Source organism: Rosa chinensis, chromosome 6, assembly GCF_002994745.2.
Source record: "Rosa chinensis cultivar Old Blush chromosome 6, RchiOBHm-V2, whole genome shotgun sequence".
In the NCBI taxonomy this organism is placed as follows: domain Eukaryota; kingdom Viridiplantae; phylum Streptophyta; class Magnoliopsida; order Rosales; family Rosaceae; genus Rosa; species Rosa chinensis.
The window spans coordinates 65957323-65983266 of NC_037093.1; the positions used below are offsets into that span (position 1 = coordinate 65957323).

Here is a 25944-nt window from a genome sequence, read left to right on the forward strand (position 1 = left end):
CCCGAGTTCGGCGACGGTTTGAGCGGATTTAACTGCGGCAGAAGAGGCGGGTCCACGATGGAGATAGAGTCGAGGCTGCAGACGAGAGAGAGAGAGAGAGAGAGAGAGAGAGAGAGAGAGAGAGAGAGAGAGAGAGAGAGAGAGAGAGAGAGAGAGAGAGAGAGAGAGAGAGAGAGAAAAAAATGAACAGTAGGGAAGAGAAAAAAAATGAATTAGATAAAACAAAAATGGATTAAAATATGAAAGGACGAAAATATCCTTTAACTCTTACTTTTTGTAACGAAGCTAACGGCTCCAGGTACCAATTTTCGGTCGGGGTTAGAACGTCAGGTACCGTTCTGATATTTTCTGAACGTGAGGTACTAAAGTTTAGAATGGGGCAAAGGTCAGGTACTGTACGGACGATTTTCCCTATTAAATAGATAAATTGACTTTTGAAAAATATTAAATGTAAAATATGAAACCAATTGACCATTTAGAGCAAGTTCACATGTTGGGTCACCAGGTCACTCACTATTCACTACTTTTTAATGTTAATTTCACCTTACGGGTCACGAGCACGGTGTATTTCGTGCCCTGGGTCACCCTGTACAGTGTTCTGGGTCACCATGATGACCTGCACAGTGTATTTTGTGTCCTGAGTCACAGGCACAGTGTATTTCGTGACCCAGAGAATAAAAATATACACTAAAAAACAATGAATAGTAAGTGACCCAACGGGTGAACTTGCTCTTAATGGCCGGAAGCTAATGAAAACCAATTGACCATTTAAGTGACTATTTGTATTTGATATGATAGGGGTGGCAAATAGGGTGAGAATACCATTTGACCAAAAGTCTGGTTGAAGCCAAGTACTGTGTTTCTTCACGAAATACAAAACGGTTTGTTGAATCGGAGTCAGCTCGTCTTGCTGAAGGAGACATGAAGGTAATTGTGACCGGCGCCTCCGGTTACTTAGGAGGAAGACTATGCCACAAGCTACTGGAACGGGGCCACTCCGTTCGGGCCTTGGTCCGGCCCAGCAGCGACCTCTCCTCCCTTCCTCCACCCTCCTCCGGTTCCCTTGAACTCGTTTACGGCGACGTCACTGACTACCACTCCCTCCTCTCCGCCATCTCCGGCTGCCACGTCGTTTTCCACGCCGCCGCCTTAGTCGAGCCCTGGCTTCCCGATCCCTCCGACTTCTTCTCCGTAAGAATCTCTAATCATTTCAACTTCCAATTGATTAATCACGCACTTCATTTTCAATTCCGATTCTTGTTGTTTTAGGTCAACGTGGGGGGATTGAAGAACGTGCTGAGAGCAATCAGGGAGACGAATACCGTAGAGAAACTCATCTACACGTCGTCGTTTTTCGCTCTCGGACCCACCGACGGCGACGTCGCCGACGAGACTCAGGTGCGTCCATCCATCTTAAAGCTTCGGACTTTTTGATCTTCACTGCTGATTAAAAATAATTTCTCTGCTTATATATCACAGTTCCATCACGAGAAATTCTTCTGCACGGAGTACGAGAAATCCAAAGCGGCCGCCGATAAGATCGCGTTACAAGCTGCGCAGCAAGAGGGTTTGCCGGTGCTTTTACTTTATCCGGGAGTAATTTACGGTCCCGGGAAACTCACCGCCGGCAATGTGGTTGCTCGGATGATCATCGAAAGGTTTAATGGACGATTGCCTGGGTATATAGGCGCCGGGACTGATAGGTATTCCTTTAGCCATGTCGATGATGTGGTAGATGGCCACATTGGAGCTTTGTATAAGGGGAGAATTGGGGAGAGATATCTGCTTACTGGCGAAAACGCATCGTTTAAGCATGTGTTTGATGTAGCTGCTGTACTGACTCATACGCAGAGGCCTAAGTTTAACATCCCATTGTGGTTGATTGAGGTCTATGGATGGGTGTCGATTCTCGGCTCTCGGGTTACAGGGAAGCTTCCTCTGATCAGCCCGCCGGTATGTGATTTTTTTTCTTTTTCAACTTGGTTTTTGATGCAATGTTTGTTTGTGAACAAAGTTTGGGGTATGCTTCATTTTGGGTGCAGACTGTTTATGTTCTAAGGCATCAATGGGCGTATTCGTGTGAGAAGGCCAAGCAGGAGCTGGATTATAGTCCTAGAAGCTTGAAGGAAGGATTAGAGGAGGTGCTGCCCTGGCTCAAGAATTTGGGTTTGATCAAATACTAATCACAAAGACTTTGATTAGCAGTGCTGCTGCTTCTGTGTCTTGTAAAACACTGTATTTGTATCAATGTGCAATTTTCCTTTAATTCATACACGAACAAAAATAATCAATCTACCTTTGCTCTCTCATATGCCTGTTCCAAAAGAAAATGCTTGGCACAATCATTCGCAATTGCTTATGTGTGCACGAACGATTTTGAACTGTCAATTAAAAGCAAACGTGAATCGTCAGTTGCTTATCTGTTGATCGATCGCTTTAGAGTCTTGCTGGCTGTGTATCTGACTGGTATGTGTTTCACCAGGTTTTACAAGTTTGATGCGTGACCAAGTTCAGATTATACGAAACAAGCTTATATCCCACTATCAAGTGACACATGATTAAGCGTTTCTGGATTCTGTATGCAATAAATAAGCTTATATTCATTTCTTTCGACATCATGAGACTTGATCAATGAATTAACTTGGGTCTTTGAATGACTCGTGTACCAAGGATAGTTTACGTTCCGGAGGTAAATCATTAACCGATCCATTTTCCGAGATTGTGTGCAGAATGAGACAGTATACTAGTTTAAGCTCTCAACCTTGAGTGATGCCGATATTCAATTTCGGGTTCACTACTGCCAAGTTCCAACTGATGAGTCTTGTGATTTCTATCTATCTATGGCAACAATGGTAAAATTCCAAAGTTTTTGAATTTGAACCCTTGGATCATCGGATTTGACGCCTATTATTATAAAACTAATTGATCAAAATCAAAAGTATACACAGAGAGTCCTTTAAGATTTTCAATTTCCCATCCCATCCTAGTAGTCCTAGCACAGAAAGAACCAGCACGGCACCCTAAAAGTTGAGAACTTTAGAGAGACGACCTTTGTGTTTGGTTCTCTGGAAAAATAGCCATGGCCAAGCCAAAAACATCCTACGAGGAGACCCGAAAGCAGAGAATGGAAGAAAACAGGAAGAGAATGGAAGCCCTCAATCTGCCTCAGCTGGCTCAGGCTTTTCAAACCTCTTCGTCTCCCAAACCTTCTCCGGTAAGCCTAAACCCTTTATTTCCTCATTGTCTCTGTAAAGACAGCTCATTCTCTGAATTTCTCAGATGAAGCGCCAGAAGCCTCGTAAAGTGGAGAAGCAGATTGTTGAGGTGAGGAGATCGGCTCGCGTCGCAAGCCAGCCTACCCCTGTTTACAGAGAAGTGAGTCCATTTTTCAGCTCATAATTTGTTTCTGTGCAAAAAAAGGTGCAATCTTTGAGGAGTTTTATGTGATCTCTGACAGGTTGAGGTGAAGGTACCAAGAAGCTATGGGAGGATTTCTAAGCATAGGGATTTGTCCAACCGGGTATATGCTAGTGAGTACGCCAGAGCCGAGGCAACGGAGAAAGCTGAGGAATTGGAGTCGGGCTTGGGATCCGATTACCCGACCTTTGTGAAACCAATGCTCCAATCCCATGTCACTGGTGGATTCTGGCTGGTAAAAGATTTGCTTTATATGAGAACTATTTAACTTGTCCATTGTTTGTTTGTGCTGTATTGTTCTGGTATCGCATTGCTAGTATAAAAACGCACATGTTTTGAACACCATAATCCCATCCATAAGTACTCCAAGACCATTTTATTCTTGCTAGAATATATGTGTTTCTAGCTGTCAGAATTGAAATTGAGAACTTTGTGTTTCTAGAGGAATGACCATCACATATTTTTCTTCCGGTCATAGTTACTGCAAAGTTATGGCATAGAATCTGTGATTTGGGACCAACTATTGTCTTAGACCGGTGACTAATGAGACTTAAAATCCTGTGTGTGACCCTCCTCTGGCCATTATACTGTTTCGAATTGTGTATACAGCAACAATCAATTTGATTCACCACTAGAGGAATGCTTCTAAGTATTCTGTCCGATTTCTGAAACAGGGTCTTCCACTCCCTTTCTGCAGGAAGTACCTCCCCAAACGCGATGCAGCTGTGATGCTGGTAGATGAAGAAGGTGAGGAGTACCCGACTGTATACTTGGGGAACAAAAATGGACTTAGCGGTGGATGGAGAGGATTTTCGATTGCCCATGAGTTGGTGGACGGTGATGCATTGGTATTTCAGTTAATCAGGCCTACGACATTCAAGGTATTTCAGTTAATCAGGCCTACGACTTTTGAACTCTGTTTTGAGCACTCAGGGAATACATGAGAAACTCTTAAAACCCCAGACTCGAGAACTGGTATATTAGATTATTAGAATAGACTCAATAGAGTCAATAGACCAGGTAGTAGTACTTACTTGACTATAATTAAGGACTACTTACAAGTTTCTTGATTTAGTTCAAATGTAAGAGGGTTCTCTTTTTAAGCAATAACATGCTGTGGAAGGGAATGGTGAAAACAAATATAGTCTCTTCTGTAGATACAGATGATTCCAACTAGATAAGTGCCTTATTCTTCTTTCTTGTCCAGCCTAAATGTTTTGTCTTTAATATACTGTTTTTCCATTACCATTTCAGGTGTACATCATAAGGGTAGAAAGCTCTTAAAGAGTTCAACAAGCTCTTAACTCATGAGTTAGGTCAGTTGAGGTAATTGTAGAGGTTAAATTTACTTAATGATCGCATCTATTTTGTAATTTTCAGTATGTTCATTGATAATAAAATCTCAATCTTTGATTCTAATTCTGTCACTACTCATACTAATGATTTTTCCTACTATTTGTACTGCAATTTTTACCCACTTACTAACTTAGTCGTGCATTCAACTCTTCTCTTATGCATTCCAAATTCCATATGAGATGTTGTTACAGACTCTATTGATATTCTGTCAGTCTCTTGGTTTGCTCTGCTGTGAGAGTTAGATAGGTTTATGGGGGATTATGGCAGTTGATCACAATTAGTAAGAATGAAAATTCATAGAAGAGTAGTAAAACTTTTATGATATATCTAGAAGTTATAAAGATGATTCAGAGTATGTGCTCAATGAGGGATGGTAACTCTTTTAAGGAAGATCATTTTTAAAGTAACATGGGATATATCAAATTCAACTTTTATCATGATTTGATGAAGATCTACTTATCACATCTGCTGTACGTATTTGTATGAAGTATGAACATAGATATTCTGACAAAGAAACAGTTTACTTTTACATACAAAAGACTAGGAATGTGCCTGTGTTTATATAGAATATCTGTGTTCCAAAATGCTTGAGTTGCCTTCACCCGAGTGAATGAATTCATGGTTAATGTCTTTCGTTAATCCAAAAGTAGCCAATTTTGGCTTGAAATTCTTCTTCATTGCCTGCCTATGCGACTTGGTAGCTTTTCCGAGTTCAAATTCTTAGCAAGTCTCACTCGAGCTTTTTGCTTGTTGCAGGTTAAAATGTTTTGGAATGGACTATCCAAGTGCAATAGATCTTCATTTGCCCCTAGACAATATTTTTTGTATATTAGAGATCACCAAATGTTCTTCTGGCTCTCTGTAATTTTTCTGATGAGGTGATCATATTCGGATGTCCATGGTGTCTAGAGAAATGAACACAGAACTTAATTTGGATGCACTGTTAGTTATTAATGAGAAGATCATCTATAGATATCAATTTAAATGTGTTTTGAGTTCATTTTCTTTGAATTTTAATCTATCGGGAATGAATGAATTGTTTTTATATCAATGTTAAGTCGTCATCTCCTTAATTATATATAAGATTTATTAAAATAAAATATTTATATTTATGACACAATTACTTATATAAAATGAAGATGAGATAGATATAAATGAGCTCTCGTTCACGGAGTGGAAGAACCTAGTGACATTTGATAACTTTTTTTTATTTTTGGAATAAAGGGTTGGTGCGGCTGCCCTCAAGTTTTGATTAATGAAACTATCGAATACAGAGGGGGGGACATTGAGTCTAAACCCCTGATTACAATAAGCATCTAGAGTATTTTCTGAAATAATATCAGAAAGCTCTACAGGAGACTTGTATTCTAACAAGCACCAACTAGCAAAGAGTGCACAAGTAGCTACTCCATTTGCTTTAACATAGCAGTGACATACCGGAAAGATAACTCGATATGTAACCCGATTACAACATAGCATAATTACCAGGTTTAGCACAGCTTTCCTCCTATGTTGCCGCCGAAGATTAAATCCGACAACACTTAGTCTCATCCTGCCACTAGGCGACAACGTCCATTTGACGAAGTAAATAACTCGCCACCAACCTAGAGCAGACAAGGCACATAGAGTGTGCATACCGGGACAAAGCCCACGTCGCCCCACCCAATAGTGGTAGGGACTTATTGCCTGCATAGAGCCACATTTTATTAAAAGCAAATAACAATAAAACAAAGCAGAAAAACAAGTAACTTTTTTTGTGATAACTATTTGCATTCCGATTCACTTTGTATTAGTTGATGTTATTATCATTTCCAAATTCATTCATAGTAAACATGAACTAATCCAATCCCTCCTTCCTAAACCAAACGCTTTAATCTCGTTCTAAATTACTTCATTACTGACGAGATTAAAGCAATGGGCGGTAAAATTTGAATTTAAACCCTTGATTTAACGCTGATTTGATGGAAGTCCATTCCCCCAACTCACAAACAATTAATAAATCACCAGTGAGCAATCAGCTTCCGAGCTGTGACCCAACCGCGGGTGATGCGCCACTTACTCTATGAGGTGGGAACCCAACGGTCGACTGGCCTAGGGTCTTCTCTATTAAACCCTCCACCTTGTACCCACTGAGAGAGAGTCACCGTCGATCATCTTCATTTGTTCCCCAATCGCAAAAACCAAACCCTAAATTTCAAAAACTGTGAGAATCGTCCATGGCTAAACCCAAGACAGTATCATACGAGGAGAGTCGCAAGCAGAGGTTGGAGGAAAACAGGAAGAGAATGGAGGCACTCAATCTGCCTCAGCTTTCTCTCGCTCTTAAAACCTCTTCCTCTCCCAAATCCTCCCCTGTAAAACCCTAAACCCCTAATTTCCTCTGCGCATTTTTTGTTTGTTTGTTTGGGTGTGTGAAATGAGCTCACTTTGAGTTCTGTTTGATTGTCAGATGAAGCGAACCCCCAAGCCCAAGGCCGAGAAGCAGATGGTTGTGGTGAGGAGGTCCTCTCGAGTCGCAAATCTACCTTCGCCTCCTGTCTACAAAGAAATGGTCTTCATCATTTTACCTCGACTCTGTTTATACTTCCCCTTTTCTTTTCTTTTATGGTGGATTTTTGTTCAAAAAGAGTTTCAATGTTTTGTGATTACAGGAAGTTGTTGAGCGAGTTATGATACCGAGAAGGTATTCTGGTTCTACTTCTAAGCATAGGGATCTGTCGAATCGGGTGTATGCTTCTTATGAAGATAGAATGGATGCTATGGCGAAAGCTGAAAAATTGGAGTCGGATTTGGGGTCTGATTACCCGACTCTTGTGAAAACAATGCTCCAATCACATGTCACTGGTGGATTTTGGCTGGTAAGGATCAAGGAATGTGCTTACTGTGTCATCTTTTAATTGAATGTTTCTTCTGTTTTTTTTTTTTTTTATCAAAATAATTGTTTTATGTTTAGATAACCATGATGACCAATTTACTATATAGTCGATGTTATTTGGGTTTTGAAAGTTCATACTGTGTTTCTAGGGGAATGGTTTTTGTTATATTTTTGATGATTAACCCTGTGGTAGTTGTCAGTTAACTGGAAGTTATGGCACAGAATTTGTGTTCTGAAGAATGATTCTACCTAAAATAGACCCTATCATCGGGTCTTAGAATAAGTTGGCTTTAACTTGTCATCATCTATGCAATATGCTGCTTCATGTTGTGTATGAGGGAACAACCAACTGGATTCACCAGTAGCCTGATGCTTGTAAATGTTGTATCTAAATTTCTCTTTTTGGCAACAGGGTCTTCAAGTCCAGTTCTGCAAGGATTATCTTTCAAAGAAAGATGAAATTATGACATTGGTAGACGAAGATGGTAATGAGTACGAGACTATTTACTTGGCCCGGAAGACAGGACTAAGTGGTGGATGGAAAGGATTTGCAGTTGCTCATGATTTGGTGGATGGGGATGCAGTGGTCTTTCAATTAATCAAGCCTACAACAATGAAGGTGATTTATTATCACATTTTGATGATAGAGGATACACTAAAACCCTTTAAAGTACAAGACAGATATAGTATACTGGTGGATTATGATAAGGAGTCGTTTTGAGTTTATAATATCATTTCCATGATGAATAGTCTGTTGACCCAAAACAAAGTTAAGTTTCTTGACAAATCTACATAAAACTCTAGTAATTTTCCCTTCATATAGTCAAATGAAGGCATAAAATAGTGTCTGCGGCAATCATTTATTGTATCTGTAGATACCATTTATTCCAACTATTTAAGTAACCCACAAAGTATTTGCTGCATCTATTTTGACCATTCTGTTCTTTGTTTACAGATTTGAATTTTAATATCTCATTTGATGTACTTTTATTATATTTTCAGGTGTACATTATAAGGGTGGAAAGAAAGGCCTGAACAGTATTATGCTAACTCTAACGCAGTCCGATCGATTAGGTATTCTTTTCTTCCAGGAGTTCAATTTTCTTATTTCTTCTCATAGCCATTGCTTTTTCAACATATACATTGTTAATGAATTAGCAATTTTCTGATTTGATTTATTCTATTCCTCATCAAATTCAGCAATGACATTTTCTATGAATTGACCTATACAAAAGACAGTGTATCACATTCTATTAGAATTCTGTCAAGCACATGGTTTGCTCAGCTTTACGATTCATATAGGTTAGTTAATCAAATCAAACAGAAAGTAACTAGTAACTCATAAATCTCAATACAGAAACTTTCTTTCCTTTTTTTGTTAAATAAATAGCATATCAGCTGCTTGGGGACCAGATTTGGTCTCAGAAGTACTCAGCCATGAAGATCTGCATATGCCATGATCATAATAAAAAACAAATGTCTTTATATGAAACACATATGTAAGGGGTGATTACGTACTGTACACATATATAAATCAAGCAAGTTGTATATACAAAACACCACAAATGAGGGCACAGGGGTATGCATCTATCTGTTTGTATACAAACCATGTGGCTCCTAATGTCTTGGCTGACATACTGGCATGCAAGTGTACGAAGTCACTTCCCCTTCATGTAAATGAACAATTCATGGCCTTCATAATCCAAAATTGGCTTATTTTGTCTTCGACTGGCAGCTTTCTAAGCAATTTTTATCCCAAAGACATTTAAGTCATTACATTAATCTAAAATCTTGAATTCTCTGAATCGAATCCTTCCTCACAACACAACCCCCCTTTCTCACTTTTGCAGGTTAATTAAAAACTTTTGGAATAGCTTTTATATCCATTTTGATGCAGTGAAGGACCCTTTATTTGCTGCAAGAGAAGTAGCAAGTTTTACCATTCATGTTCTGTGAAGATTTCTAGTTTTAGGAGACACATAGAGCAATCATCTCCAATCAACATCCGATCACATTGAGATGTCTATTGTTTCTTTTTTGGAGAAAGATGTCTATTGTTTCTTAAAGAGATATATATGTATGAACCTTTGAGCAAATTTGAATGGATGGCAGCTCTTCTTATCTCTCGCCCTCTTTGATTTTATATATAAAATTGCTATTTATGCAGATATTGATGGAGAAAGACAGCTACATTGCATGTTGTTTGGGATGTAAGTGTAAAAATAGATTGAATATATCCATCTGTTATGGGCATGTGCGTCTCATAGCCTCAAACTAGCCATGACAAATGGCTTTCAATATGAAGCAATTGACTAACATTCGAGATTTTTATCATTTTTCTTCTTCTCTTTCACCATTTTTTTTTTTTTTTTGTAATTTTCTTTTTTAACATGGGGAAGCAAGTGAGCTGTTTTGGTTGTGGTTGAAGGTGTTGGTGGTTTATTTAATATCAAATCCTGTGGTACAAATAGACTGTTGCTTGGCAAGGTTGAGCTTTTCCAGCTTGCAAAAGCGATTTATTAGAACATGCTTCTGCGTCTGGCTTTTCGCCCTGGAACACGTTTGCATGAGCTTCGATCCTCTGCGGCGCTGAGTATCATAAGCCAGTGAGCCGGTCGATCGATCTAGGAGCCGATCGAGCCGTTCCATGACTTATTTCACGCGGAATAGTCTTTCAACCATTTACACAGACGCGCCTTTTCCGTTTCTATGACTACACGCTCCTAATCTAATTAGGCAATAATTGACGCGCATTTGCTGCACAAGAAAATAGCTCGCTGGATTGGAGATAACTGGCGCCGAGAATTCCGGACACTCCAGGTGGAGGTCAAGGGGTTAGGTTGGAAGCAAGAAATTGGGCCCCTGGGTCCAGGCCCAAGATCCCACACTTAATTTTAATCATAGTCTGCATAATCCAACTAGGCGACATAAAAGGAAGCAATTATTGAACATCATAATCCTGATCTCTTTAGAGAAATCAGGAAGTCCTAACCAGCATTTGGATTAGTGGGAAGACAGACAAACAGTGTAGCAAATTAAGGGAGTATCAGTACACTGATGTGCACTTACACTAATAAGAAATTATAATAATTTAAAAGTATACATTTATTTTTAATTATTAAATTCACTTGTCTCTTACCGTCTTTCAGGAATTATATTTAGGTGAGCAATTCTTAGTTGTAAGGTTTTTTTTTTTTTTCCTAAATAAAATATTGATGGAGGTTTTGAGTTCAAATTTACGTCGCTTTCGTTAAAGGATCAAAATTTCTTCGTTATCCAATACAAGTAAATTAACTTATGTTTAACATCATCATCTGTCGCTTCCATGGTTGTCTTTTCTAAAAATGAATTTTCTCTAAAAACAGACAAGTTACAACTAAAAAACAACCATTTATGACAATAAACGCTAAACTAAGTGTTACTAACATGAATTGAAAGGTAAGGCAAAAAAGAAAAACTATATATCTTCATATTTTGGATTTGTTGTTGCATGTCTATCGTGTGTGGAGGGGTTTATGTGGTGACAGATTCTCTACATCGTGGCCTCCTCGTTGCTTCCCTCAAATATTTAGATTCCCAATTAAAAACCGGATTCTCGATCAATTCATCTTAATTAGTTTTAACCCTGATTTGTCTTAATTTGGTCGCCCACATCAGATTCCTTATCAATCAAAGACGTCTAGTGGGACCCATCCTCCTCCCCCTTCTTGTGGCCCGCCAGAGAATTTGAGATCCACCAAGTCATCACTTGACTCTTGCGCGCATCACACAAGTCAAACGGCTCGGAAAACCGCGTTAAACGGCTCTAGTCGGGGTAGCGCCGAATAATGGCCCCAAAAAAAACGGTGCATTTCTCTTCCACGTCAGCGCCAGTGAGTTTATTTCCTTCAATTTTAGTAATTTTAGAAAGAAAGGAAGGAAAAGGAGAAGAACAGCTTCATTTGCGCTCCTTCTTCTCTCATATTCTTCTTCCGCTCCTTTTTCTCTCTTTGGCTTTGTAGAGAATGGAATTTTCGCATCGGCGCTCTCGATCGGACCAATCAACCGTCGTATTCGCCGTGCCGCTCTTTCGCGCCTAAACCGCCATTGCTCTTCTGCTGTCGTTCTCTCTCTATCTCTAACAGTAATTTCTCGGATTCGTGTTCAGTATCCGCATTGCGATTCGTTATTCCTGTTCCTTTTTTTTCTTTTTTTTTTGCTGCTGCATCTTTTTCGTTGTTAATAATATCACTCATTTTCGTAAGCCCTCCGTTTCCGTCAAAGATCTCTTCAATTGTGGCCGTCCTAGCGTTTTTTTTTTTTTATGCGTAGGAATGAGATTTGGGAGAGAGGAAACGGTGCGTTTTGTTGAGGTTGTTATTGTTTTTGTTTTGCAGGATTTGGATTTGGTTTGAGAATCGGGCATGGAGGATTAGAGTTGGGAGGAGAGGCTGTGTTATTAGGGGTGAGATAGAACAATGTCCAACAGGAGTGATAATCATCAGACGGTCCCGCTTTCGGTGTTGCTAAAGCGAGAATTGGCCAATGAGAAGATTGAGAGGCCCGAGATTATATACGGTCAGGCCAGTCAGAGCAAGAAAGGGGAGGATTTCACTATGGTAAAGACGGATTGTCAAAGAGTTGTGGGAGATGGAGTTTCTACCTATTCAGTTTTCGCGGTATATTTTTCTTTGTTTCCTCTCTCATTTGTGTGTTTTGGTTGCATTGACAAAATGTAGAATGGGCTATCTAGGAGATAAAAGCTTAGAGTCACCTAGTTTTGGCTGATGTTTTTGACATGCTCTTTCGCTATTTGCATAATTTCACAAGCATTGGACTATTTAATTGATAGCCATGGTGGTGGGACTATAAGCATCGAACTATGTTGTTGATAGCCGTGGTGGTTAGAGTAGCCACGAGTGCAGGGCTGGGAATTTCAGACTTGTGATCGTCTTTATTAAATAACCAAGTACTTCTAAGCCATTTTAAGCGTTATGCTTGTCAGGTCTGCCAACCCAATAATATTTTGCTAGATCTTGTAACTTGCTAAATTTTATTGCTTATTTCTCCATTTTATCCAACGCTTGGAGCTCTTATGTATTTCTATTTTCAATTTTTACCTGCTTATGGAAACCATTATTGAAGCATTTTTAAATATATGGGATTCTATTTTCTGCTCAAGTAATTATTTTAGATAATTCTTACTGGACTATGTCTTGCAGCTATTTGACGGGCATAACGGGTCTGCAGCCGCTTTATACTCCAAGGAAGCTCTTCTAAACAATATTTTAGCTGCTATCCCCACAGATCTTAACAGAGATGAATGGATTGCAGCTTTGCCAAGGTCGTTGGTAGCAGGCTTTGTCAAGACAGACAAAGATTTCCAAGAGAGAGGTATTTATCACACTACTGATCTTGATAAGAATAAAAGATATGCCTCATTGTACCTTAAGCTTGTCCAAGTCGTCATGTTTTTTCTTGTAATACAATTCTGCCAAAACATCTGTATAGGGTTTGTTCGGAGAGTTGAGAAACTGGGTTGTTATTTTAACCCATGTATGCCATTATAAGAGCCAAGAGTTATTGATTCTGGTTCCTGTTGCGTGCATGATATTTATACATTGTTACTGCCATCTTTCAGCTCAAACGTCAGGAACCACCGTCACCTTTGTAATTATAGAGGGATGGGTAATATCTGTTGCATCGGTTGGCGATTCTCGTTGCATAGTTGAACCTGCTGAAGGTGGAGTTTATTATTTATCAGCAGATCATAGGCTTGAATGCAGCGAAGACGAGTAAGCTTTTCTTAGAATGTGTTTTTATGACTCAGTTACCGATTGATATCTTTTATTAACGCCGTTCTGTTTTTTTTTTTTTTTTTTTTTTAACTCAACTTGAACAGGAGGATGCGTATCACTTCAAGTGGTGGTGAGGTTGGTCGGCTGAATACTGGCGGTGGGGCAGAGGTAAATTTTCTCTGTCTTAAGATTATTATTTTCACATTGTGGTGCATTTTTCAAATAGAAGGTTTTGTGTAAATAACTAAATATAAACGAATTAACTTACATGATTATGTTTATTTCATGCAGATTGGTCCCTTGAGGTGTTGGCCTGGTGGTTTGTGTCTTTCAAGATCCATTGGGGATATGGACGTAGGCGAGTTCATTGTTCCTGTTCCTTATGTAAAGCAAATGAAGGTGTTTTTCTATCTCCTGCCAGTTCTAATATTCAGTGTCTATAATTTAGATTCCATATTCATGTTTTCTTTTTTGATTTCCAGACGTTTTAACATTTATTAATCCCTTTATTATGATTATTGGAAATAATTACCGCGCAGTGCGAAATTATTTTAAGGGACAATTTGTATTTATTTTATTCATTTCTTTTGTTGCAGTTGTCTACTGCAGGTGGTAGGGTAATCATATCAAGTGATGGTGTATGGGATGCTCTGTCCGCAGAAGAAGCTCTTGACTGTTGTCGTGGGATGCCACCGGATGCTGCAGCTGCCCAAGTAGTCAAGGTACGGTAATATTTGTAAATTTCAGTTTGCTCTTTGTTATGTTATGTGTTATATAGTATGTAGGTTTTGTCCCTTGACCTAAACATATATAGATGCTTTTTGCCCGCATGCTCTTGCATAGATATGATAGAACTATGTCTTACACATTTTATTTTCTAATTCCAGGATGCTGTTGGGGCAAAGGGACTTCGGGATGATACAACCTGTATTGTGATTGACATTTTACCACAGGAGAAGCCAGCGGCTCCGTTGCCGCCACCAAAGAGGCAAGGAAAAGGAGTTTTTAAGTCCATGTTTAAGAAAAAACCTAATGAATCATCTTCTACCGTTGAAAAAGAATATCTTGAGCCAGACACAGTGGAGGAAATATTTGAGGAAGGTTCTGCTTCACTTTCCGAAAGGTTTGTGTTAAAAAACCCATCTTTGTTGCAGTACTTTCTTTTTGTATTCCTGGACTAGGCATCATGTGGCGAGTTTTTTATTTGCTTTTCTTTACCCCATTTGCATGTTATTTATTTGGTAGCTGTGGATCTGTGTTTATTGGGATTGTTTCGTTACGCGTGGAACTTTCTATAGCGAGAGTTTCTGCAGGTTTGGTGGATTTTGACTAGATCATTTTGTGAATTCAGGTTAGATTCAAAGTACCCACTCTGCAACATGTTTAAGCTCTTTATGTGTGCTGTTTGTCAAGTTGAAATCAAACCAGGGGAGGGTATTTCTATACACTCCGGGTCATCCTCTAACCCAGAAAAAGTGCGACCTTGGGATGGCCCCTTCCTTTGTACTAGTTGCCAAGAGAAGAAAGAGGCTATGGAAGGGAAAAGACCATCAGGAAGTATGAAAACCTTCCCATATCTTACGTTTTTATTTTTTTTCATGGTTGTTTGTTCTTATTATTTTTGTTTTCTTATCTTAATTAAAAGGAAAGTGTCCTTCAATTCATCTGTGTTATGTTTCTTGCAGGTCGGCGTGACAGCGATAGTGATTAGCCAATCCTCTTCACCTTTTATTTGCAGTTTGAGAGCACTAACAATTACTTGGAAGTTGTTCATGAGTGGGAACGTGGTGCTTCTCTCGATACTAGTTCCCTTCAACTTCTCATGGGAATTTACACAACACGATCCATTTGGGCACCCAACTTAGGAACCTATGTGGATCTCTCTCATTTTTTTATGTTTCAAGTCAGAAGATTCCAGTTAGAGCTTTCATTAAGATCTGTTTTCTGACTTCAGAGTGACGTAAACAGTGACTGCTTCTCTTAAAATGGGTTGTGAAGGGGCTGGATGAATTTGCTTGTGCATGACAATGCATCGGAGGTAATTTTTTCTCTGGATTCATACCGTTCTATTTTACAGAGCTAACAATGAATGACAGCACGCTTCAATGTAATATTATAATATAGGTGAAATTGATGAGACCAAAGACAGATTCATCACACATTAGGAAAAAATCCCCTCTTGTCAGCTTTTCTGTATGAATTTGTTCTAGTAGTTATCCTTCCTGGACAATTAGGGAAGGTAACTCTAATAGAAAGATTGACATTTATTTTTTTATTTTTCTTTTCTTTAATTTAAGAAATTTGTCTATCCTTTCTTTCATTTGGATGTCTTTTTTCTTTTATGTGAGAATTTAGGACTTCAGTTCCATTACTGCATAGTTGTCTGATTATCTATTTACTACTTCAACTATTCATGCCACTTATTATCCAATTGCTAAAACGGTTGCTGTAATTGTATGTTATAAATGAAAGAAAAGGGCGTCATTTGCCATTATTTGACTTGGCTGTGTGCTATTGAATCTATGTTGTACCATTATCTATATTTTTTGCTTCTAAAGGTTTCACTAATTTGTTATCATATGATTAAGGCCGGCTTTAAATATGACTTTGAAGGAGTATACATCTGAGCTTTGCTAGTTTGCTGACTGTACTCTCTCTTTTACTATAGCAACTCCTTTTTTTAGAGCTATAGTCCCTCACAAGTAGATTCGATTTTAGGTTGGTTCCTGTTAAATTGCTTTTATAGTATAGGTGGGTCTTTCACCTGGTAATAGCTTTAATGTTTTGAAAATTCTGTTGGGGATAGGAGAAACCCCAAAACCTGAAGACTGAAGTGTTTGGTGATGGCATCTTGAGCTTTTAGTTGATTGTAGCGAAAGAAAGCTCTTATGTATTGTTTAGGACTGATCAAACAGAAACCATTCACAAACCCTCACAAGCTGGCTTCTGTTTGTTACCTCCTCATCTTTCTTTGCTTGTGTTCCTATTAGTCTTGGAAGATCAAATAAGAATACTAGTGGCTACTGGCAAAAGCATGAAGTGGGAAACTTTCATAAGATCTGCATATGGTCTCTGAGTGCGAAATCTTTGTTTTATGCCATGTTTCCTTGTTGCTGTTTCTTCTATTCTTATCCTTCTGAGAAATTAGAATAAGATTTTTGAATGGTTTAAGTGATGAGAATGAGTCAGTCGCAGCCACAATAATGCTTGCATGATTGAGATGTCGACCTTAACTATACGAACAAAATTCCTCTACTATGCATGTTGATCAAGGACCACTGTGCGCACGTGTGTACGGGTCTACCATCCTGCACCTAACTTTAAAATTTTGTTTATCACTATTATTTCGTTCGTTGTCATCGTGTTTTGTGTGTTCTGTGTTCATCCCCCTATATGATCTATTAGGACTCCTCTGTTAGGACCTGTGATTTCTCTCTCGCTTCACTTACAGTTCTCTCAAGAGTGATTGATGGGTTGAACCATATATTGGTCCCCAGGTCTCATGGTTAATGATCCTTTTTGACGGAATATCAATATAGGTCCCCCACCTCCTCTCTGACATTTAACAATCAATCATTTGCATTTAATTTTGGACAATATGTGTACATGGGAAGCTCTAACATATAAGTATTGTATACCGCGTTCCTCTCACCACTTTCGCAGTTAGCAATATGTGCGTGTATCAGTGTCCCGTGGAGAATCGACTTTTTTTAAATTGTTCTGTAGGGATTTAGAATAAAAATCTCCAGTGGAAATAGACAACTAAGATAACGATATGAGCCCGTGATAGTGGTCAAGAAGAAAGAAATATATACACATCGTTGAATTGTTGCTGCTTGGTTTGAAATCTTATCTCCTCGATCAAAACTATACTTGTTCATCCTCAACTTCCACAAGTGACGTCTGATCTCGTATGCCACGTTACAGGTTTTCCCCAGTCACCATAGATAAACTAAAACCATAAACATGCACAAAAAAAAAAAATACACTAAAACCATAAACATTGTCCGCTGTGGTTTGGGAGCGCATAGAAATAATATACATAACCAAGAGAGTAGGAGGAGCAAAAATAAGTGGCTGCTGGTTATGGGTTATAATACAATTCAAAGATTCCTTCTTTGATTTGATTTATGGGTTCAATGTGTACGTGAACATGACCTAGCTTGGTCTTTGGGGACCTTTCCCTCCTGGCAAAAGAATCAAATACAAAGACACATACCCAAAACCAAGTCCTTGCCTCGCCAATCCCATCTACCTTTTGCCCCAAAAATTTGGATCTTTGTGGCCTCATTTCCCAAATGGCCAAATCTCTCCTCTCCTCTCCTCTCCTCTCCTCTCCTCTCCTCTCCTCTCCCAGTAGCAGTAGCTGTTAGATTTTGACAAGGACCCACCACCCTATATCATCAATACAGCTAAATTTTTCATTTCATTCCAAATTTCCACAGTGTCATTGGCCACCACAACCGTCCTCTATCATCCATCTTCTTTATCTAATATTAATAATGCATGGCAATAAAGCTTTGTTGCTTGCACTAGTGTCATGTGGCAATTTCTCATAACAAGACATTTGAAACCCAACTGCAGCTAGTACTCTCTTTCTCCACTGCTTCCTCATCCCCTTATCTCTCTCTCTCTCTCTCTCTCTCTCTCTGCCCAACCCCAAAAGCCAAAGACCTCAGATTATAGTAAGTGAGTGAGAAAGAATCAGAAACTGGGTTCTGATCCTTGATTGAGTTATGGACACCCATCTGCTTGAAAAGACCAGAGAAAAAGCTGCAGGCAACAACATGCTTCAAGAAAAGCCACAGTCACCGGTTACAGCCTCACCACCCTCAGCTTCCTCTTCTCCTTCTCATGAATTCTCCTTCACAGTCTCTCTTCATCACTCTTCTTCCACATCAATCCCTGATCATAGTAAGAACAACAACAAAGCCAAAACTCCGCCTTCTTTCGCTATTGACTTGTCTCCTGCAGATGACATTTTCTTCCATGGCCATTTGCTTCCTTTGCAGTTCCTCTCTCACCTTCCTATCTCTCCTCGCTCCTCTACTAACTCCTTAGATAGCTTCACTCTTCCCATTAGAGACTTAGTAGACGATCAAGAACCAACCAAGGAAAGCAACAACTGTAGCACCAGCATTGGGAGCAACAACATCATCAACAAGAAGAAGAGCAACAGCAGCAGCAATATCCAAGAGAGCAAGAGCCGCAATGGCGAGACGAGGGGGAGAACCAAGTCCAAGTCCTTTTCGATTTTCGGGTTACCAAAAAGGCGAAAAGATTGCGAAGAGAGGGAGGACAAGGAGGGGAAGCACAAGAGGAAGATGAGGTTTGATGTGAGTAATATACTAAAGAGGTATGTGAGGATGGTCAGGCCCTTATTGTTCTTTAGGGGAAGAAAAGAGAATGTCCATTTTAGTAGGCAGCCTTATTCGTTTTCGGGTAATTTGAGCCCCAGAAATAAGCATCACTTGAGAGGAAGGAGAGGAGAGTTCTCAGCACCAGCATCAATGAGGACATCTCCAACAAATAGTGGGCTTCTTCTAGCAACTTCAGGAGCAACTACTCCTACTAATACCAGTGATAGTACCATGGAAGAGTTGCAAGCAGCAATTCAAGCCGCAATTGCTCATTGCAAGAATTCCATTGCCACAGAAGAGAAGATTAAATGCGTAGAGTAGTAGATACCGGAAAGAACCTGGGGTAAATTATGTTGTAATTTTTTAACTATTGTTCATTTGCATATAAATTGGATTTCATATATATAGAATGGTATATATGAGGATGTCTCAATGAGTTCGATCCAAAGCATTTTTCAATAGATTACTGCATTCAAAATGAGTTTTGATAGTGTGCATCTTATGACTATCGAATGTTATATTTCAGAAAAGGCGATGAACAAGTAGGAATGATGATATACAAATACAAGAGAGTCAAATAATGATGACTCGTTCATAACCTAGGACGAAAGTCAGATCATCCGGATCTATCAATAACATGAGCTCACTAGTCTCCGATTGGGACTCCTATTTAGTACCTTCTTTTATTGTTTGAGCTTCGAGTGTTGCTCTTTCTTTTTACTTTAGTATCTCCCTCCGTCATAGTGGGAGTCTTCCGCCTTTTGTTCTTGATGCCCGAGGCGGCGGCGGTACCTAGTGGGCCCCGCCAATTTACCATATTACATCCTCAGTCCCGTGAATCTGTGATATACTAGAGAAGATCCAATGCATCAAGTAACTTGATCATTATTAACAATCAGTAAAGCTAGGCAGCTGTTAGGGACAGCTTCATGTGGCAAGTTTTTCTTTTTCAGTACCAAATGATATTCTGTTTACAATTCCCATCAAGATTTTTCATCTTCCAAAGTTTTGGAAAAACCATACAATCATCAACCATACATGCATATGAGTATAAAATCATCGCACGATAAAGTAAATACACGAGGGAAAGAAAAGAAACAAATGAACTTTAGCACCAGCAGTAGCTAGTCCCCACAAAAAGAGGATAGCATGAGAAAGAGCACGAACCCTTTTTCTAACAAAAGTGTGTGAAACATGAAGTGTAGGGGATGATGATATGAAAAATGGGATGGCGCCAATTGGACTGAAGCCAATGGTTTTTGTGGATCTAAAGAGATTGATGTCCTCAGAATCAAAATAAGAAAGTGACCAAGTACAATAATCATAAAAAGATTAGTTAGATAAGTTCAATAATGCAGAAGGTACTTGGTCTAGTTTGACACATCAAAGACATGATGAAGTCTATCAGGTGTTATAGTCTGTAATTGGAACGGTTAAGATGCAGTGGGCGAGTTACTAAATGATGACTAACTGTTTTTAAGGATTGTCTTTATGAATTTATGACTATTCTTTTTCTTTGTAATCTTATAGCTAGGTTTAGAGGATCTAAATAACATTATTTAAAGGGCTAAATATTGTTTAGTACCCTGTAGTTTAGGTCTGAAATCAATTCAGTCCCTCGACTTTCAATTTCATCAAAAACATCCATGCGTTATCAAATCTTGTCCAATAAGTCCATCCGTCGAGATTCCGTCAATTGGAGCCGTTAACTCACTGACGAGGCGTTCCAACTCAGCAAAAGTGGGGCCCACATGAAAGTCAAATTCCCAAAATTGCCCCTGCCTCTCTCCCAAATCATGTGGAGCTCATATCCTCCTCCGTCTCCAGATCCACTACATCCTCACTCTCCCTTGCATTCCCAACATCTCTTCCCACCTTGTGCTCCAGAAGATGCTATTATCACAATGTAATAAGAACATAGTGCTTCTCAACTTTGTGAGCTTTTGTTTGTCATTTAACACTTTGAATTGCCGAAAATCTGAAATGATATTACTTTCATTGATCAACATCGAGAATCTCACATTACATGCAAATACAGCAACTTGAAAATTTCTAATCCAATTCAAATTGAGAAAACAACAACAAACAATGTCTTAAATCTGGGGTGCCTGCCGGAGCCGGCGAAGCCAAACGATCCAGTTCTCTTCAAGGATCCGATCTGCCCAATCCGGTGCCACTCCATCAAACAAAATCCCTCTCATCACCTCCATAACCATCGTCACATTCTCCGGCGTCAACAGCTCGTGCTGGCGACTCTCGTCTTCTCTGATCGCCCTCGCGATCGCCAAATCAGAACCCCCTCCGATCTCTTCTTCTTCTTATTCACTGTTGCTGCCATTATCACCCTCGACGTCATCGTTTAATCTGAGCGACGACACTCCCCTCTGCGCCTGGTTCACAACCGCGTCGTTTTGGAGACGGTGATTCTCCTCTGTGGCATCGTTTTGGAGACGGTAGTACTCGGCGTCATCGTCGTTGTCGATGTTGGTATTCGAATCGCTTTTGCTGTGGGTTTCTACAGCTGCATAACACATATCATCAATCCAAATCAAAATGAACACAGAAAGGAAATGAAATGAAGGAAAGAACTAATATTTCCATCTTTTCTTCCAAATTTTCATGTAAAGATTCGAAATTTGCAGGACCCAATTGATAAACAGCTCAAAGATTCCGACCTGTCGGGTTCTTTGGTTTTCAATTGCAGATCAACTAGCCTCAATTGCCGACGAGGTCCTTGACCCGAGGGTCCGCCGTCGTCGTCCTCCGCTGCTTCTCGATTGGGTTTGGGGATAGGCCGGGACTGGTTCTTCTGCCACGGCTAACGAGATCGTGGAGGTAGAACGCAGCCAATGGGATTTGGGGCTGTGATCTGAGTTAGAATAGTAGCAAGGGCATTTTGGAAATTTGACTTTCATGTGGGCCCCACTTTTGTTGAGTTGGACGCCTCGTCAGCTAGTTAACGGCTCCAATTGACGGAATTCCGACGGAGGGACTTATTGGACGAGATTTGATAATGCAGGGGTGTTTTTGATGAAATTGAAAGTCGAGGGACTGAATTGATTTCGGACCTGAACTACAGGGTACTAAACAATATTTAGCCCTAATTTAAAATTTTCTAACGTAATTTCATATTTTTCGTTTGTAATTCGATGAATAATTATGTCCCTTTATTTTGTAATTTAGTTTAGATGCTGTTAAAAAATGAGTCAAAACATAAATTATTCAGCTATTTGCATTTATCATTCTCATTCTAATTTTATTTTTCAATCAGATTGAATTTGCTTGATAAGTACGAGTGCAAAAATCCAAGTTGAGTATTTGATACATTGTCTGGTTATAATGCTTTGACGACATTCACTATTCACAATCCCACAAAATCAAGATCCACATGATAGTGCTTTCGTTTTGTTCCTTTTCAGTCATTTAGGTATACCAAAATAAAAAATAAAAATGGAGAGAGAGAGAGAGAGAGAGAGAGAGAGACAGAGAGGACAACAACAAAAATTCTTTGTTCTTCCAATTGGAAGATACATATAACACTATGGTGAGTGCACACTAGGACTCAAGCTCGCTGGTTTTGTGCTATCTCAAGATTAGTGGCTTAGTGCTATTCTGATATAGGTTTCCAAAAGCGTTGGAATTGACCATTACAAATCTACATGATTCGTTTTCCCAATCACCAAGGAAGACAACATAAAAGCTCATGTGTTGTTGGGCTCAAGGAGAGCTAAGGTATACTTTCATCTTAATCATGATTAAGCCTCCATGTAAAACACAAATGCCAAAGAGGCTTTTTGTTTCTTTTGATATAAATTACAAAAAGTAAAAATTTTTCTATACACTGGCAGTGTAAGTAACTCAACATCTATTAAGTGATCTCAGTTCTTGATATTTGTTATCAATATTTTTTTTAATAACAAAAATGAGCACTGAATGTTATCCAACCGTCCATTTTTGTTGGTACTTTGAATCTAATCTTTGTATTTTCTAGTTTGAAGATTTCTTGAACTTCTATGTTCTTGGATTAACCAATTCGGTTTCTGTCAAGTTTTAGAGTAAAGCACTAGCGCGATCATTTACGAAATTAAGTACATGAATGAAATTGGTTAAAAAGGTTAAAACACATTTAGGATTTAGCTAGAAGGGCTCGCGTGCGTATATAGCATTAACTAATGGAAATGACTAAACAAGCTAAATGAATATGAGATTATGTTGGCTAAACTGAGAATACATGGACTGAAATACTAGATTTAATTAAAAGGGAGGGCAAAACATGATAACTGTGGTAACCTCAAAAAAAAAATTGATAACTGTGGTACTAAAGTTGGGCCTGTAGTGCAAAATCAAAACAGGCCTGAACACGTATAGGGCTGTCTGACGAAACCCATTTCTTCCTTTTGATTATGTCAAGATATTTTTCAAGGGGACAGGCCTGGGCTTATCGCCCCAAAATCAGTGAGCCCAACAAAATTTAATATGAAAATAGACAAACTTTTGTTGATGCATTGTTCGTTGACAAAAACTTCATATAAAAAAATATTAGTTTTTCTCCACACATACTTTGTATGTGCAAGTTATTATTATCTTTTTCAGAAAATCAAAAAGAAAAGATCTGAATTAGTTATTGTAGAGAAAAGATAAAAGGAGAGAAAAGTGGGTTGTGGATACTTTTTTCATTTATTTTTTAATAAAAATATATTTTGTAAATGTCTTAATTATCCTTCTGATTTAATTAATTCTCAAAATTTATTAATCTTTTAAGGTCATTTCTGTCAAAATCCTAGATTTTGGCTAACAAACTCTCTTCTCTTAATAATAGTATAGATAATAAAGATGAACCCACTTTTATCATTGATATTATCATAAAATAATATAATAAAAGAGAAAAGAGATAAATTCTCATTGGTTGAGGTGCAACACTTACACACACAACAACAAAAAAAAAGTGGGATGGTGATAAAATAAAATAAAATTTCATGAAGTAATATTCCTCTTTTTTTTTTTTTTTGAAAAGGGAGGTAATCTTCTTTTGGATTTTGAAGTGTATTTTAAAAGGGTAAAGTTATGGTACGTTAACATTTCTCATATTTATCATTTTGAGGGCTCATGTTACCACTTTAAGGACTCATGAATTTAGAGTAAAATATATAACTAGAAAAAAAGTCTTCATTAAAGTAAATATGGTTCTCGTTAGAGTAAACTAGGTTCTCATTTGAGTAGTTAGGTCCTAAAAGTGGTAATTGTTGTAACTTCTCATTTAAATCAAAGCTGATAGCCCACTTCATAATGGTATGTTGGTGAACTACTGTTGTTTTACTATGCTAATGAAGTTTTCATTTTTTGATTGGGGGATATTATATAGTTAGTTGGTTTGGATTGATCAAACATGCTGTACTGCAGAGTATATAGCAACTCGATCCAAAACACTTCTTTTCGCAATTGGGTTTTCAATTTCAGTATCTGCTTCTGATCATTCAAATTTAGAGATATTTGGACTTTGGGGATGTTAAAGTTTTTAGTTTGAATTGAGAATTGGCACCAGAGTTTACAGCAGCTCTGAGTATTTGTTTCTTGTTTTACTATACACGCTTTTGAACATTGGTGTTTTGTTGGCCTGCTTCTTTTGCATTTGATTGTTAAATGCATTTGAATGCTTGCATCTTTGCTTTCTAATTTCTTAAATGGGCTTTAATAATGCAGCTCGGTATACATGTACTTTCATGGCCTTTCTTACTTATGAGAGTAGGAGCATCCAATGTCCATTAATTGTATGCAACTCATTTTCGTCATTAGTCCTATCAAGATTATTGTGATCCTCTTGAATTTACTAATTTAATGATCAACTATTATTTACATATCAAGTGCATGACTTGTGTATACATATTGGCAAAAAAATAAACAAGATGGCTCTTCTGTTCTTAATGTTGTTGTGTTGGTTTATGGACAGGTATGCTTAAAAGCGAGGGTTCTCTAATAGGGTTCATGTATCAACTGAGCCTACTCTTTCGAGTCATCACGGCGCCTTCCAGGCAGGACAAATCAAGTTGGAGCTTTGATTGATGCCGCAAAGGCAACTGAGGAGTAGCTGATTGATGCAACTCTGTGGGTACGTAGGTGCTTGGAATGTTACATGAGTTGCAGTAGTCTTGACAATGCAGTATATTTGTTTAGCTTAGTAGATTTTGTCATTAGTACAAAGGTCAATGTTGCATTGATTATCAAAATATTATGTAACACACTCTCAAAGCACAATGTACAGTGCTGTATTATCCTTGTAGTTTCATTTCATTTTACTGCATATGATTGCAATTTCTTCTTGGGTGATTACTGGATAGAATCATAGAAAGCTTAGCTAGAAAGGAATTTGAATATACAGTGTGAAAAAGAAAAAAGAATTTCAACAGCTTTAAATTGATATTTTTTAATTTCAAAATGTTGAAAGATACAATTATCATGAGATGTAAAGACAACTTGGGGTCCCCCTGGAACTGCGAAACCAAATATTGATGGTGCTCGATGTAGTGCTAATGCATGGTCGCATTGCTTCTAGTGGAGTCTTAATAAATTATAATGGGATTGAATTTGCTGTTTTCAAGCCAACTAAGGAATTGGTCGAGTTTTAAATGCAGGTTTGGGGTCTTGTTCTTGGCCTCAAGATGGCATATAATTGCAACATCTCTAAGTTAAGAGATTGAATCAAACTCTGCAATCTTAGTTAACTTAATTCTTCACGAGGACATTGAATCCCACCCGCTTGGTGCTATTATTAAGAGCGGTAGACACTTGCCTTCTCAATTTGATTATGTAAACCTAGCTTATGCATATTTTCAGAGAAAAAAGGGCACTACGGATTCTCTTGCTAAATCAGGCCTTAATTATGACCATGATGTTGTCGTGTTGGATTCCCAAGCTACTACCGCTTTTCTTGATGATTTTTGTGAACATTGTGGACATCAAATTTAAATTTCACTAGCACTACAGATAAGTGGGATTGTGATAAAATAAATAAAATAAAAGTTATGAGGTTATCTTGCTTTGGATTTTGAAGTGTATCCTAAGAAGGTTGACATCCAAGTAACTAAAATAGCATAGAGTTGTAACAAAACATTGACTTTTCTTGTTCTGGTCAACAATGCAACATGCAGCAACTGCCACTTGG

At 38.5% G+C, this 25944-nt stretch overlaps 5 protein-coding genes and 1 long non-coding RNA gene across 10 annotated transcripts; 5 read left to right on the forward strand and 1 right to left on the reverse strand.

Annotated features, from left to right (window-relative positions):
- The first annotated feature begins 804 nt into the window (after positions 1-804).
- Positions 805-2309, forward strand: LOC112174260 (putative dihydroflavonol 4-reductase). The gene is made up of 4 exons (XM_024311994.2): positions 805-1191; positions 1270-1398; positions 1480-1953; positions 2043-2309. Exons 1-4 carry the CDS (start codon positions 922-924, stop codon positions 2181-2183), a joined length of 1014 nt encoding a protein of 337 aa, XP_024167762.1. The 5' UTR covers positions 805-921; the 3' UTR covers positions 2184-2309.
- A 249-nt stretch (positions 2310-2558) lies between these two features.
- Positions 2559-5750, forward strand: LOC112174261 (B3 domain-containing protein Os06g0194400). Of its 3 annotated transcripts, none has more exons than XM_024311997.2 (6): positions 2568-3214; positions 3280-3375; positions 3458-3652; positions 4092-4298; positions 4672-4733; positions 5530-5750. In XM_024311997.2, the coding sequence occupies exons 1-5, from the start codon at positions 3080-3082 to the stop codon at positions 4699-4701; spliced, it is 663 nt and encodes a 220-aa protein (XP_024167765.1). In that variant the 5' UTR covers positions 2568-3079; the 3' UTR covers positions 4702-4733; positions 5530-5750. The 3 variants fall into 3 exon arrangements, with proteins under 3 accessions (XP_040363417.1, XP_024167765.1, XP_024167764.1); XM_024311996.2 differs by having other exon boundaries at positions 2672-3214; positions 4672-4743; positions 5530-5749; XM_040507483.1 differs by lacking the exons at positions 4672-4733; positions 5530-5750 and having other exon boundaries at positions 2559-3214; positions 4092-4627.
- A 1058-nt stretch (positions 5751-6808) lies between these two features.
- LOC112174169 (B3 domain-containing protein At5g42700) lies at positions 6809-9837 on the forward strand. 3 transcript variants are annotated; one of them, XM_040509594.1, is made up of 6 exons: positions 6809-7127; positions 7223-7324; positions 7425-7631; positions 8061-8267; positions 8651-8722; positions 9816-9837. In XM_040509594.1, exons 1-5 carry the CDS (start codon positions 6990-6992, stop codon positions 8681-8683), a joined length of 687 nt encoding a protein of 228 aa, XP_040365528.1. In that variant the 5' UTR covers positions 6809-6989; the 3' UTR covers positions 8684-8722; positions 9816-9837. The 3 variants fall into 3 exon arrangements, with proteins under 3 accessions (XP_040365528.1, XP_040365527.1, XP_024167668.1); XM_040509593.1 differs by lacking the exon at positions 9816-9837 and adding an exon at positions 9570-9784; XM_024311900.2 differs by lacking the exon at positions 9816-9837 and adding an exon at positions 9499-9784 and having other exon boundaries at positions 6811-7127.
- A 1715-nt stretch (positions 9838-11552) lies between these two features.
- Positions 11553-15745, forward strand: LOC112173016 (probable protein phosphatase 2C 12). Its single transcript, XM_024310560.2, has 10 exons — positions 11553-11771; positions 12025-12306; positions 12850-13021; positions 13269-13422; positions 13530-13593; positions 13717-13824; positions 14022-14147; positions 14313-14548; positions 14777-14982; positions 15111-15745. Exons 2-10 carry the CDS (start codon positions 12106-12108, stop codon positions 15134-15136), a joined length of 1293 nt encoding a protein of 430 aa, XP_024166328.1. The 5' UTR covers positions 11553-11771; positions 12025-12105; the 3' UTR covers positions 15137-15745.
- Positions 15746-17886: 2141 nt separating this feature from the next.
- On the forward strand, positions 17887-19246 carry LOC112172779 (BRI1 kinase inhibitor 1). The gene has a single exon (XM_024310256.2). It carries the CDS (start codon positions 18162-18164, stop codon positions 19104-19106), a length of 945 nt encoding a protein of 314 aa, XP_024166024.1. The 5' UTR covers positions 17887-18161; the 3' UTR covers positions 19107-19246.
- Positions 19247-20752: 1506 nt separating this feature from the next.
- Positions 20753-21653, reverse strand: LOC112172780. The gene is made up of 2 exons (XR_002925353.2): positions 21461-21653; positions 20753-21306 (listed from the first exon to the last, which is right to left on the reverse strand). It is a non-coding gene; the product is annotated as an uncharacterized LOC112172780 (long non-coding RNA).
- Between the last annotated feature and the right edge of the window lie 4291 nt (positions 21654-25944).